General features: G+C 37.5%; 1 protein-coding gene across 2 annotated transcripts in view; it reads left to right on the forward strand.

The window, feature by feature from the left end:
* Positions 1 to 14,540, forward strand: part of brf1a (BRF1 RNA polymerase III transcription initiation factor subunit a) — a 54,385-nt gene that overhangs the window by 21,080 nt on the left and 18,765 nt on the right. For both annotated transcript variants that reach the window (XM_067421147.1, XM_067421148.1), the window contains exons 7-12: positions 483 to 632; positions 3,413 to 3,506; positions 3,704 to 3,830; positions 4,094 to 4,133; positions 4,218 to 4,310; positions 5,536 to 5,796. In XM_067421147.1, coding sequence (XP_067277248.1) covers positions 483 to 632; positions 3,413 to 3,506; positions 3,704 to 3,830; positions 4,094 to 4,133; positions 4,218 to 4,310; positions 5,536 to 5,796 — 765 coding nt within the window. The remainder of the gene's footprint in view (positions 1 to 482; positions 633 to 3,412; positions 3,507 to 3,703; positions 3,831 to 4,093; positions 4,134 to 4,217; positions 4,311 to 5,535; positions 5,797 to 14,540) is intronic.

A 14,540-nucleotide genomic window follows, 5' to 3' on the forward strand; every position in this document is an offset into this window, starting at 1 on the left:
TGGATTAAATGGAAGATTTGCTTATACTTTGTTAGAGCAAGAAGACTTCTGATTTTTCCACACATCATCTTTTAAACGCATTATTGGAAAACTGTGAGAAAATTGGAAAAGTCCCTCAACCTGTCATGTTTCTCCTGCCATTAAATCAGTTTTGATGGTGTGAGAAACGTCTTATGTCAATGGCTAAAGCTTAATAATGGATATTCTCGTTACGCGTATTACAGTATTTTATGATATTTGTTGCATTATTATAGCTAATGAAACTCAATGTTATTAAAAGCCTTCGAACTGAACACTCATCAGTGGTTATGAGCCACGGTGTTGGCATTATCTTGTACAAACCCTCACACGGCACTCATTAGCAGCTTTAAACATTAGATATGACACGGATCGTTGTTGAGCTGAAAAAGCAACAGTGTTTGAGAATGTCTAGAAGATAGACCTATAGCTTTGTAACTTAAGAGTTTTTTTCCCCCGGACAGATCCGTGTCTTTACATCCCGCGTTTTGCGCAAATGCTGGAATTTGGAGAGAAGAGCCACGAGGTTTCGATGACGGCACTGCGTCTCCTGCAGAGGATGAAGAGAGACTGGATGCACACGGGACGAAGACCTTCAGGCCTCTGCGGAGCAGGTAACCATGGCAACCCTCCCCTAACGGTGCGACCTCTTTAATGATGTGAGCTAGTGAAGGGTTGCTTTGTTACATTATACATACACCATCATTTAGACATCCACAGTTGGAATGCGCGCACTAGAAACCCCTTCCAGAATTGAAAGTTTTCTGTCTGTCACAGAAAACATTTTAAGATATACAGTTTTTCAGTCAAAATCTGTAATTAGATCAGGTCATTCATTTGAAGCAGTTCCCAAATCACCATTCGGACTTGGATCAAAGTAAATGTGGGAAGGCTAACTCTTTTTCTGAGGCCTGATATTTCTTGGCACTGTAAATTGCCTCAGAGATTAAGTGCAGTTAAATTCTAATGCCTGTTCATCAATGTCATTTTTATTTTCTTGCACTTTCAGTCTTGTGTAAACTTTACACAGGCTGTTAAGTTTGAGTTTCGGTAATTAAGTTTTGAGAATAACTGATGACTCCTGCCTCTCAGCATGATTTTCTCTAACAACCCCCCACCACCCCACCCATTCGCTGCATAACCTGAATAATGAATCTCACATTAATCTTTCAGGAGCAGTGCTGAGAAAAGAGGAAGCAGAGCCTAAAAGAGTTTGTTTCGCTGTGAGAGATCAGAGACTTTAGAAAGAAAGGCAGATTGACAGAGAGACTGAAAGCATGTGAAAAAGCACCAGAATGAAGATAAACTGAGAGGCAGAGAGGACTGCTGAGTGTGATGAATGCCTCAAGCTTGTTGAATAGTCCTCATCTAGTAGCTGAAACACAGATTGATTTGATATCCTGCTGGATTAAACAGCAGAGGAGGAAAACTGCAGTTTTTTTTTTTTTAAGCAACATGAACCGGAGCCCAAGTTAGTGGTCAGTTATAGCTCGGTTCCACCGAGTAATACAGTACAGTATGATTCTTGATGGTAAACCCTGATCCCGTTTTTACCGCTAACAGTACCCTTACTTAATAGGGGTGATGTATGCTGGAAAGTAGCGATCAACGTCATTATTGCGTGAAGAAGAAAGCTAGACAGTAAACAACAATGGAGGACACTTCTCAGGATGGGGCTGTTTCTAACAAGAAAAGCGGTTCCACCGAGTTCACCGACAAGCTTTTATTGTGTTTCAACTGTATATTAAAAAATGTGTTGTCATTCCCCTTGAAGCATGCACAAGTGACGATTCTCTGTCAACTAATCAGCGTTCTTCTGCAGTGAGTCTAGCTCCACCCTTTAGGTACAGGACTTCTGTAGGTACCTCAGTGGAAGGGTGCCAAAAAAGTGGTACTATTCACAACTTCTGACAATTGAAATGAAAATAATTACATAATGTACTGTTTTGCACCCTACCACTCAGTGGAAACGGCCCATTAAATACATCTGACACCCCTGGACATGTAGGGGAGAGTGGGGTAGAATGTCCTTTAATCTGTCACAAGACCATATAGAAAGGACTCATCAGATACAGATGTTTGTGATTGAGAGGTGTTAATGAGAAAATTGAAAAGCATTTTTATGTTTTATATATACATGACAAAGTACATTTTCTACATGGCAGGATATATATAGATAAAAAAATGCAGTACTCTTCAGAAGTTTGGAATCAGTAAGATTTTTTAAAAATGTTTTTGAAAAAGGCCTTACCAAAGCTGCATTTTATTTTTATAAAAATACAGTTAAAACTGTGATATTATGTAATGTTATTACTATGTTTTCTATTTTATTCTATTTTAAAATGTAATTTATGCCTTTATAAATCATTGTAATATGTTGATTTTCTGCTCAGTGGACATTTCTTATAACTATCAATGTGGGAAAAGGTGTGCTGCTGTATATTTAGTGGAAACCTTGATCATTTGTTTCAATATTTTTTTTGTTAATAGGGTCAAAAAAGCATTTACTTGAAATGGAAATCTTTTATAAAATCATTAATCTCTTAACTGTCACCTTTTGATCAATTTAATATCTCCTTGCTGAATGAAAAGTATGATTTTTTTACATTTTAAACAACAAAACTTCTTAACGGTAGTTTATATTATGCATATTGGTGAATTTCCATTTTATAAAACAATCCATTTTTTTTGTTAAATGAAGCAAATATGTACACAAGTCGTAGTTGTAGTGTTTCCAGGGTAAGCTGTGTCAGTGATCATCTAATAGTGATCATACGTTTCACCCCCAAATGCAAAAAATGCCATTACAAAAATAACAACCATGATAAATTAGTGCATTTCATGGAAATGTTTTTTTTTTTTGGCTTATGTGAATAACATGCTACAAAATATATATTTAAAATATACGATTATGAATTAATGCATTAGGGAAATGATTATATTTGAATGTAAATTTGTATGTAAATTCAGTCATTTTGTTTCTCAAAGCAGTACAATCATTTTAGAGGATGACAGTGAACCATGATGTTATATTTTGTTTAATTACTTCATCTTGCAGGGATCATTAAGCTCTAAAATTCTTCAGTATCTTTTACATTCTTGCATGCTTTGCGGTGTTGGACATTCTTTAGTTTGTCCGGTAGTTCAGAAGTGCGTCTGGCTCTTCATGTTTCTTTAATGATTTAGAGTGAAACAGGCATTGCAGCATTGCAGGTGCATTAAATGTCTGTTAGTTCTGCCTGAGGTGAGTCAGTAGGGGAGCAGGTACAGTGGACGCACTTTTCTGAAGACCTATTAATGTTTCATATTTTGACTGTGTCTCTCTCTCTCGCTCGCGCCATTGGTTTAAAGTGTGTATGATGTACTTAAAGTTGTGTGTATGTGTTCCCTATAGCTCTCTTGGTTGCTGCCCGTATGCACGAGTTCCGTCGCACAATTAAGGAAGTGATCAGTGTGGTGAAAGTCTGTGAAGCCACACTGAGGAAAAGGTGTGTTTTGTCTTAAAAGAACTACAGTATCTCTATAAGCTGTGCTCATTTATTACTATTATTGTAATATGTAGCAATATCATTCGTATTATATAATTGCAGCTGTATCTGAGGCTTTGAGTATAGGCCCCATGCTGTCATTGGTCCATTTGAGTATGTTGTTGTATGTCTTGAGCCCTGGTGTTTTTGATTGACAGGCTGAATGAATTTGAAGACACGCCCACCAGTGAGCTGACTATTGAAGAGTTCATGAGGGTGGATCTGGAGCAGGAGTGCGACCCACCCTCTTACACGGCTGGACTTAGGAAGCAAAAGCTAAAACAGGTCACAAATCACTTTTAGTTAGAAATATGAATGTTTTTAAAATGTTATAGAGATGATAATTCTCTGTGATAATTCTCGAGTGCCTTGGCGTCATGCTTTTTTATAAGTTGAATTATCCCTCATCCAAAGAGCACAGAGATCAAACTTTATACCCCAGTTAGCGTACTTTGCGTCTTATGTTTTTAGAAATATATATATATTTAAAAAAGCCATTCTCTCAGTATGTTTTCACACAATCAGTCCAATTATTTTCTCTTCCTCAGATTGAGCTGGAGCTTGCAAAGAAAGTTGATGATATTGAAGGTATCTTGAAACATTTAGACAGGTTTTTATGCTCTAATTTTCATCATGAGTGTTTGATAACTCACAAGTATATGTGCTCTGCAGGTGAAATCTGTGGCTATCAGGATGAGATTGAAGTCGAGCTGGAGAGCTGTAGGCCCAAAGCCAAGGGATTTTATGCATCCTGCTCCAGAGAAGGTACAGTGTTCACACACAACCTCACAGAATAGTTGTCGCACATTTTTTTCAGTACACGTTCACACTTGCACTACCATTACAAAGTTTGGGTAAGTGAAAGAAGTCTCTTCACCATCGTCAGTTCACCATCACCAAGGCTCATTTATTTGATGAAAAAATGCTGATGGCAAAGCTGAATTTTCAGCATTATTACTCCATTATTTCATTGTCATGTGATCAAATGATCCTTCAGAAATCATTCTAATATGCTGATTTGGGGCTCAAGAAACATTTATTATTTTTATGGCTGATGAAAAGTTAGTTGTGCTGCTTAATATTTCTGTGGAAATTTTGATCAAAATCATGAATGTTGGATGATATAATTTTTTTTATATCTAAAACGTATTTGAGCAATTATTCGATAAGGATCCAGTATTTCAGAATGACAGACATTTTATAATATAGAAATATAGACCAACATTCATGACTTTTTTTGAAGATAAAGTGTATTGTGCATACTCTCAGATGGAAGCACATATTTAGAAAAGTGTTAGGATTTTTTTTTTAAAGAGTGATGATTAAAGAGTGCTGTTGTGTGGAAAGCGCTTGTATAGAGATGGTTTGTTCCATGAGAATCACAATTATTGGTGACTGACACCCAAAATGTTTGTTTTTTTTTCCTTCTGAATTTGTCTGTTTGGTGAGAACTGCTGCTCTCACAACGTTTTCTTCAGGAAGTGGAGTGTTACTTCCACAGAAATTCTGTTTACGTTTCTATCCAATTAGTTCCTTGTTCAGCAGCCCGCACAATCAGAGATCCAGTGCTTTCCATGCGTGATATGTCTCTCTCTAATGTAGTGATTACAAGAGGGAGCTAATTAAGACTGCGAGCGTGGGAGTGTTTGTGTATCTGAGTGTCTATTTTCATGCATGTGTGTTCACTTTTTGATAGTGTGTGTGTGCACGCATGTGTGTTTCTGCGGTCAGCTGTGTGTGTGTTTATATAATTACTTTCTTCCCCTGTCAGCTGGATCATAGCAAAGATCAAAATCAAAGGGCGAATGCATCTAGCTTCATGTTTTAATTATCAAAATAATTTAATTACAAAACTAAATGTACTTTATATGCATACATACAGCAATTTAATTATTTCTTTCTATTTCATTTACCTTTTATTGTATATTCCTGCAGTTGAGATACTTATTTTTTTGTGATGCATGTGTATTTTCTCTCTCGCTTTTCCCAGATGATATGATTTCCTTGGCATCATCCAGTGTCCTTGCTGGTGATGATGAAGGAGAGGACGATGAGCTGAGGGCAGCAGCGTCTCATCTGTGCAGTACTGTATTTGGAGAGGATGGAGGTGGCAGTCAGCAGGAGCGAGATGCAGAGAAAGTCTCTCCAACCAAACGGCCCTCGTTAGCATTATTGCTTGGAGCTTTGCCCACTGCGGCCAGTTTGGGCCTGCCCGAATCCATCACCAAAATTAGAGAGGAGAAGGAGAACGGTAAGTGTGACTCCACTTTCAAGGTGCATAAGACCTAAGACTCCATTTTAATTCCTCAGTTATGCTTTGTTACTGCATTTTTGCTATGATAACTCTGAGAGAGTACAAGCAGAGGAAGAGGAGTGGTACTAGACTGTCAACTTTGTGAAACATTAACTTTGATCCACTTTTGTTTAATTCACTTTCTATCAATTGTCTTTACACATTTTCTATTTATTCTTTTACATTCATTCTTTAGTTTACCCCTCTGGTCCTTGTTGTTTAGGGGTCACATTTAGCTCCTTTGCGGCCAAAAGTAACAGAGCCTTGACACTTTTTTTCTTTTTTCTTTTTTTTTCAGGAAAACCAATGGAAACTTTTTTGTTCAATAATATTTTGTATTTATTATTTAGAGTTTTGAGTGGATGCAATGATACTATGCAATATTTATACAATTTTTATAAATATAAAAATATCTTTTTTGTTTGAAATGTTGATTTGAAGTGTCAGTTTTTGCATTCGCTTTACTATAGTCAAACTTGAACACAGAGGCGGATATTTTATTACACGTAACATCAAAATTCAATGTAACAAACAAGTATGCTTTATCACAGCTTAATCAATCTGGGTCTAATTTGATTTTAACTTCTTCTTCAAGTCTTTTTGCTCAATTTTTACTTTTTTTTTTTTTTTACTCAAATTGTTGTTAAAGCCACACCAGTTTGGCCAATTCTGACCGAAGAGGCCCAGAGGGTTTTAAGAAGTGTGCAACTATAGTGACTCCTTTTTAAATCACTCGCATTAATCATTTAATCTACTTACATTCCACATTCATTGTTAAATCACACATTGTGCTATGTGGATGTGTAGGAGAAGAGGAGTGGAACTCAGAATAATTATTTTATAGAAAAGAAAATCACTTCTTTCAATTTATACCACTGCCACACTATAAGTGAGAGTTACCCAGCCTCTGGAGAACAGAACTCAAGAGTGACTTGTTTATCTGAAATGATTGCGTTATCTTTTGTGGTTGTTGCGTTTACACTATGTGAGAGCATTTGAGAGAGAGAATAAGACTTTGTTCATCACAGGCAGAAGAACTGCAGCTGGCAAACTCCTGGGGATAGTGTGCTGGCAGGTTGTCAGATTGTGTGATTGGCTGTGCGAGCAAGTTGTCATGTTTTCGATTGGTTGTGCTGATTGTGGATGATTTGTATGGGGCGGAGGAAGAGGAAGCCCCCCTCCAGTCTTTGAAGCACTAATTGAACACAGCACCTTGTCATTAGTGCCCTGTCTTTCATCCACCCACTATGGCCGGCTGTATGCGCGTTTGATTGCCCGCGAGACCCGCTCATGCAGTGTGTATTTTGGTTTGGTTTTTGACTGGGGTTCAGGAAAAATCATGACTCAGAGAGGAAGTATTTTTTAGTGATTTTGTTTTGCCAAGTGAATGCCTTTGAGAACTGTGAAAATGTAATTTGCTAATTTCGTCTCAGTGATGATTATGTATTGCAAACTGACAATATGACTCTCTCTGTGTGTCTGTGCACTCTTCTGTCTTGGTTCTGTCTGCTTCAGCTTTTTCTTTCTATTCTCTCTGTTTATTTTTAGGTGGGCTCATTGTTCCATTGCAGACAATAAGATGCTTGTTAGAGTGTTCTAGTTACTGTTCGTGAGAGTGAGATTGAGCTGGATGTTCTTATTTAAAAATGCAGAAGTGTTTGTGTGATGTGCGAGAATGTTGCATCAGAGAAGTGGGAGAACTTTCACTGCATCATTAAACTTAATGATATCAACACAATTATTGTCACCATTAGTCTTATCCATCATTATTATTTATGTTAAAGGATATGTTCACCCAAAAATGATCACACTTTGTTTTTTTCAAACCTGTATAACTTTTAATCTTTTGTGGAACACAGTAGAAGTTGTTTTGAATCAGTGACTATTGACTTCCAATTTCTGAACAAAAAACAATCTTCTTTTATGCTCAGCACAAAAAGTCATACAAGTGAACTACCCCTTCAATGACAAATTAATATTATCTCTTCAGTTTATTCAGTTTTTTTAAATTCATCAATTCTTTTACTCCACACTGTTTTATTTCCCCGGAAGCTGTTTAAATTATATAGTGTACTTCCTTTACACTGTACTGTACTATTGAATATCGATTTGTTAAAGAATGAAAATGTCTCAGATACAACAGTTTTTTTTACCTGGATTTTTTTTACAAAACTACCTGGATTTGGATTTTTTTTTTTATTAAGCAATGTATTTCACAGTGTATCATGCGTGTCCTCTTATTTGGTGTTGCTGTTAGCTTTAGGATGCTAGCTAATGTATTTTTTTTTTACATTTCTTATACTATAAATTCTGTAGAGCATGCAGATTTTGTATTATTTTGCTATCTTTTTAACTTTCTCGCTATTTCTCTGTGTATGCTTTAAAAAAATATGAATAATATATTATGAAATTTCATAATTCTTATCACCGATTATAATATGATTGAAAACAAAATGAAAACTAGCCTAAAAAAAGCTCTTTCCCGTGATAAAGAGGAAAAAAAGAATACATTAAAACAAAGACACAAATTAAATTTGTGAATAATTTTTTATACTTCTGTGAAAATCTTTACGCACACAAAATACTACATAAAATTTAATACAAAAGTGATTCAGTCAAGAGCAGTGAGAGATTTTCTTTAGTTGTTTGTTTCGCATTAATGACAGCAGGTAAATTTGGATGCTGTCACTTTAAGACTGTACAGATTCAATATACTTCTGCATTTTCTTTCTCAACTGTTTCCATTCGCTTAAGACGTCAGTGACTGTGTTTGCTTGAAAATACATGGTCACTTTGACACAGTTATGTGCAGTGATTTGTTCTCGAGACTTGGACTCTGTCCATATATTAATGGTCTCGGTCTCGTCATGGACTCGTGTGCACTTGAACATGTTAGGACTTATTTCCGAGTCCACTCGAGTCCCATTCAAAATATTTATGATTATTACTCTATGTTAATATTTCTAGTTAATAATTAATGTTTGACACTTCCAATGATGTGTGGTTTACTTAAGTGCAACACAAAGGTAGCAGGACTCAGGTCAGGAAGGATCACATGGAGTGAGCTAACTCTTAACTATGTGTGGAAATGTCTGCTACATCATCTGTTATTCAGTTTGCATATAAGAGCCACAAAGAGTTCATCTGTAGTAAGACTCTAAAAAACAAAAACTTCCTGCGATGTGTAAATTCTGGGGTACATCAATTACTGAAGCAAAGGGAGCGTCTAATTTTCATCGACATATGGAGCGAAAGCACAAAGATAAAGAACTAATAATGTCTGTATATATGCATAAAATATCAACATTTTGACAACTAATGCTTAGTAGTTTGTTCTTTGTAGAAATCTGCAAGTGACTTTTTACGCCCGCGCTCATGCTCGCACTTCTATTTTACTGTGTCCACCTGGCATAATGTAGTGATCGCGTTTTCCAGAAAGTCACATTGCTGCTACATTATTTGTCTCGACTGTTATTTTTAATATATTTACTGTTTACAAAGTAGGACAAAAGTGTCACAGAGAAATCCAAACCTTGTTTAATTAATAATAAAATGAGCATCTCCACCAAAAATGTCTAAGGTGCCTGTCCTCTCTACCCCCGGCATACTTCCCAAACACATAGACATATGAATCCATATTAAACCCTTTGGCTCGTGCCTTTTGGCTTATTTCCGTCGAAGAAGGTCAAAATCCTGGTGCAATATTATATATATAAATATTATTCCTCAATAGTGCCTGCGTGAATCGGTCGAATGAGGAATCTATGTAAATATATCTATGATTGCACCAGCAAGCTCTGGTCTCGGTCTCAACTCGGACTCGACCCTCTCTGAACTCGGACTCGACTCGACTCGGACTCAAATGAGCTGGTATCGACTACAACACTGGTTATGTGTTTTTAACTATTCAAGCCCAATTAGGTGAAAAAAAAGCACTCAGTTCAGTTCTCACGCACTCATGTAGTGCGACTCTCAGGCAGGGCTGAGCCTGTCTCTCAGAGAACGTACATATACTGAGATGAGTTCTCTTTCACTGCCAATTGTGCTTCAATGGTTTACAATTGCCTGTTTTTAAACCGCAATGCTTAAAAGCGCATGCGAACGATAAGCGTTCCTGACCACGCACCACAGCAACATCACAAGCCTATCCGTGATAGAGACGACAGTCCAAAATATGTACCAGTTAACAAATTTCTCCTGGTTTATCGTGTCTACCGGTAAATCGCCCACCACATATGGCAATATATTAAAGCTTTTTGCCTTGCCAATTAAGTACACTCAGATGAAACTGTGAGAGCAAGCACAAGCAGGCTATATACTGGTGTTCGAAGGTGTCCATCCTCTCCTTGTTTTTCTTTTTGACTTGTTTTTCTAAGGTCAGTTCTCTTCTGTGAGGATGTCAGAATGGTGTGTGTGTGTTTGTGGAGAGAGATCTGGTGCTGCTGTGTAATGCAGTGTAATTCTCTGAGGGGGCGGACGGCCTGTGATCTTAACAATGCAGCAGTGAGTGTGAGTCCAGATGGTCACTCACCATCCTCTCTGACCACACAGCAGGAGATACCAGCAGCACCCCTAGGTTTACTGTGATTCTATCTGTTTCTATTTTTTGTTTACTGATCAGTCAGTATATTAAGTTTATTTGTTCAACCTAGTTTCCATTCTCTATGCATAATGTTACTGCTCACAGAGTTTATCTGCAACAGAGAACTTTTTCCTCCACTCTCCATCCTTTAAATATCTAAATCTTCAGAGCAGGAGGAGAGAAGATACTTGTTCATTTACACTAGGCAAGAGTGGGAGGAGAGAGAGAGAGAGAGAGAGAGAGGGAGGCGAGGCCTTTCAAAGGAGAATGAAAGACAGAGTAAGTGTGTGAGTGACATTTATTCTTCTTGTTTGCTTTGAACGCATTCTCAAGACAGCTGTTTGGGGTTTGTAAAGGACAGATGGGCCAAAAGTGATGGCAATTTACATTCATAAGGCCTTTATAATGCACACAGATGTGGCTTTGTCTGTCTTTATAACAATGTTCATAAACACCATGTTTAAATCATGTCACAGGTTACATGGTTTGAGGTGTCTATTTGATGATATTGAATATTTTATTTAGCGAAGACCCGTTGGCACTAAAGACATTTGTGAAAATCAGTGTATTAAAACATACAAGATCATAGAAAACTGGAGTAATGATGCTGAAAATTAAGCTTCGCCATCACAGGAATTATTTCTTAAAATATAATAAAACAGCTATTTGAAATTAAAGGGGAGGTGAAACACTCAGTTTCAGTCAATCTCATGTCAATCTTGAGTACCTATAGAGTAGTATTGCATCCTTCATATCTCCGAAAAGTCTTTAGTTTTATTATATTTATAAAAGAAAGATAGGCTGTACCGAGTCTTTCCGGAAAAAACCGAGCGGCGTATCTTGTGGGCAGAGTGCTTGTGACGAGTGCAGCTACTGCACGAGAGCGTCTGAAAGCTGACATGGTCAAGCGTGGAAAAGAAAACGTTACCCTTAATAAACCATGACTATCAATCAGATTCAACTAATACATATATGATCCAGAATCAGATCCGGAGGCTAAAATAAATTGAACAGGAGAAGCAATTACATCAGGACGTCCGTCTCTGTGGTATGTGCTGTATTTAGTGGCTTGCTCCGTGGTCCAAAGTACTTTTTTTCGGATGAAAGCAAATTTTGCATGTCATTCAGAAATCAAGGTGCCAGAGTCTGGAGGAAGACTGGGGAGAAGGAAATGCCAAAATGCCTGAAGTCCAGTGTCAGGAAGTACCCACAGTCAGTGATGGTCTGGGGTGCCATGTCAGCTGCTGGTGTTGGTCCACTGTGTTTTATCAAGGGCAGGGTCAATGCAGCTAGCTATCAGGAGATTTTGGAGCACTTCATGCTTCCATCTGCTGAAAAGCTTTATGGAGATGAAGATTTCGTTTTTCTACACAACCTGGCACCTGCTCACAGTGCCAAAACCACTGGTAAATGGTTTACTGACCATGGTATTACTGTGCTCAATTGGCTTGCCAACTCTCCTGACCTGAACCCCATAGAGAATCTGTGGGATATTGTGAAGAGAAAGTTGAGAGACGCAAGACCCAACACTCTGGATGAGCTTAAGGCCGCTATCAAAGCATCCTGGGCCTCCATAACACCTCAGCAGTGCCACAGGCTGGTCGCCTCCATGCCACGCCGCATTGAAGCAGTCATTTCAGCAAAAGGATTCCCGACCAAGTATTGAGTGCATAACTGAATATAATTATTTGAAGGTTGATTTTTTTTTGTATTAAAAACAATTTTCTTTTATTGGTCGGATGAAATATGCAATTTTTTTGAGATAGGAATTTTGGGTTTTCATGAGCTGTATGCCAAAATCATCAGTATTAAAACAATAAAAGACCTGAAATATTTCAGTTGGTGTGCAATGAATCTAAAATATATGAAAGTTTAATTTTTATCATTACATTATGGAAAATAATTAACTTTATCACAATATTGTGTAATCAACGCACCATCCTAAATAAACCCGTCTCTTGCGTAATACCCTAAAATTTTGAATATTCCGATCTAATATGATTTCTGACCTGTAAGGTTGCCAGAATAATAATCATACACTGTTTGTTAATAGGCCAGAGGAGAACTGGCACCCCGACTGAGTCTGGTTTCTCCCAAGGTTTATTTTTCTCCATCATACCCTGATGGAGTTTTGGTTCCTTGCAACTGTTGCCTTTGGCTTGGCTTGCTCAGATGGGGACACTAAAATTATGATCAAAGTTATTCAACTAATTATACAAATAAAATTTATAAAAAAGGTTTTAATTAATCCTATACACTATAATACAGATCTGCCAACATTGTCGCTATATGATAAATTAAAACAAGCTGATAACATCACTGTTTTCTCCAGAACGACTGTACAGCCAAATCTAATTTTGTTGCAATACTGTCCTGTTTGACACTGTGACGCCGCTTTGACACAATCTTGATTGTAAAAGCGCTATATAAATAAAGTTGATTGATTGATTGAATATGCTTACTTTTTTAGAAGGACCTGTATAATGTGTATATATGTTTTCATCAAATAAAAAAAGCATTCACATTTTTTTAGTTTCTAGTACACAAATGTAGTATATTAAATATATTGCTAAACATATAGTTTTAACTTAAAATTAGTGTATAGTTTTAAAAATGAGTTTATAAAGCTGTGATAAGTCATATCAACATTATTCTAATTTTAGTGTAGTTTTCAACATCACCCTTATGATTCATAATGTTTTCGTTCCCTTCGTTTTTTTCCTGCTGTTTGATTGATTCTTGTTATCGTTTTCATCCATGTCACTCATTTATTGCTTTTTCTTCCAATGAAATGCAAGCACTGACAGTGATGTGATGTCATCTGACAGAGACGCTGCTATCTGTGTGAAATATGACATCATAAAAGTGTGACTGACTGACAGATGTGTTGAGAGGAAAACAACAAATGACTATGGGAGGCCCGATCCATGTGATAGACACGTTCACTGTACCGTTAACATGCACTGACAGAAAAATCTGTGTGCGGACCCCCGTGAGGATGTTTTCCTGTCAAGATTTAACACCTGAAGGGCAGCCGAATGTGAGCGAAAATGAGCGATCTCATGAATAAAGTCTGCTCAAATCTTTTCCTCTTGCTGTTACATTTACATTTTATTGTTTAAAAATGTGTCTAACCCTCCCCCAGTTTTGGTCTGTAGATGTACAGTAGAGTGTGAAAAAGTACATGCATATATTTTCTCTTGACATTTTCTCTCTCTCATTCTCTCTTTCCAGCCTCTGGGCGATATAGCTAGTTGTAGCAGGTGTGTGAGTGGGCGAGGGGTTTCCCCGGGGAAGTCACAGGGGCAAGAAGGGGTCAGTTTTTAATGGGCCTGTCTGCCCTCTTTGCCTCCAGAAGAAACCCCCCCCCCTCCTCTCTCATTCCATATCTCTGGATCTCCATTGTCCATCTTTTCCTTTCCCTGAGCTTCAGTGCTTGTTCTCCTGTCCCGCCAGTCAGTTTGAGTGACGTTATCAGATGATTACGTTTGATGAGCTCCTGCTTGTGTTGACGAGTGAGAATTGTCCATGGAGAGAAAGAAAGGAGGTGTCCGTCTACTGGTATCTTGAAATATCTATTTGTCTTTAGTTGGACATAGTGCTTGATTCTGAACAGGTGTTGGTGTCAGTGAAACCTCTGGAGACGAGGGGGGCCTTTGAACTCTTTCAGAACGCACAGGGAAACGCTAATGTCTGGGTGGACAACATCATTCAGAAATGTAGCCTCAGGACAGAGAGGTTTTTGGATTGAAGAACAGGGGAATATATAAAGAGGGAGAATGATTAGTGTTAAGTCTTTCATTTGTTTCTCTTCTCTGTAATTTGGTTGAACTTGGCTCCTTTTTTCTGCTTCTCATGTTTTTTTTGTGTGCCTCTGTTGTTTTCAGGTGATGTTAAAGGGACAGTTCATTCAGAAATGAGTTATTTTTTATTTACCCTTGTGACTTAATTTTCTGTGTGTAACAAAACTAAATTTGAAGACTGCTTTTTCTTTTTTTTTCTTTACAGTGAACAAGTGCAGAAAAAAGCCTGTGTTGGATCTATATATTGAATCACAATTGGGCCAGTTTACAAATTGGACTGATCCAGTTCTAGAGTTAACTCAGTAAATTAATTTACA

This window comes from Pseudorasbora parva, chromosome 17 (genome assembly GCF_024679245.1).
Source record: "Pseudorasbora parva isolate DD20220531a chromosome 17, ASM2467924v1, whole genome shotgun sequence".
Classification (NCBI taxonomy): Eukaryota; Metazoa; Chordata; class Actinopteri; order Cypriniformes; family Gobionidae; genus Pseudorasbora; species Pseudorasbora parva.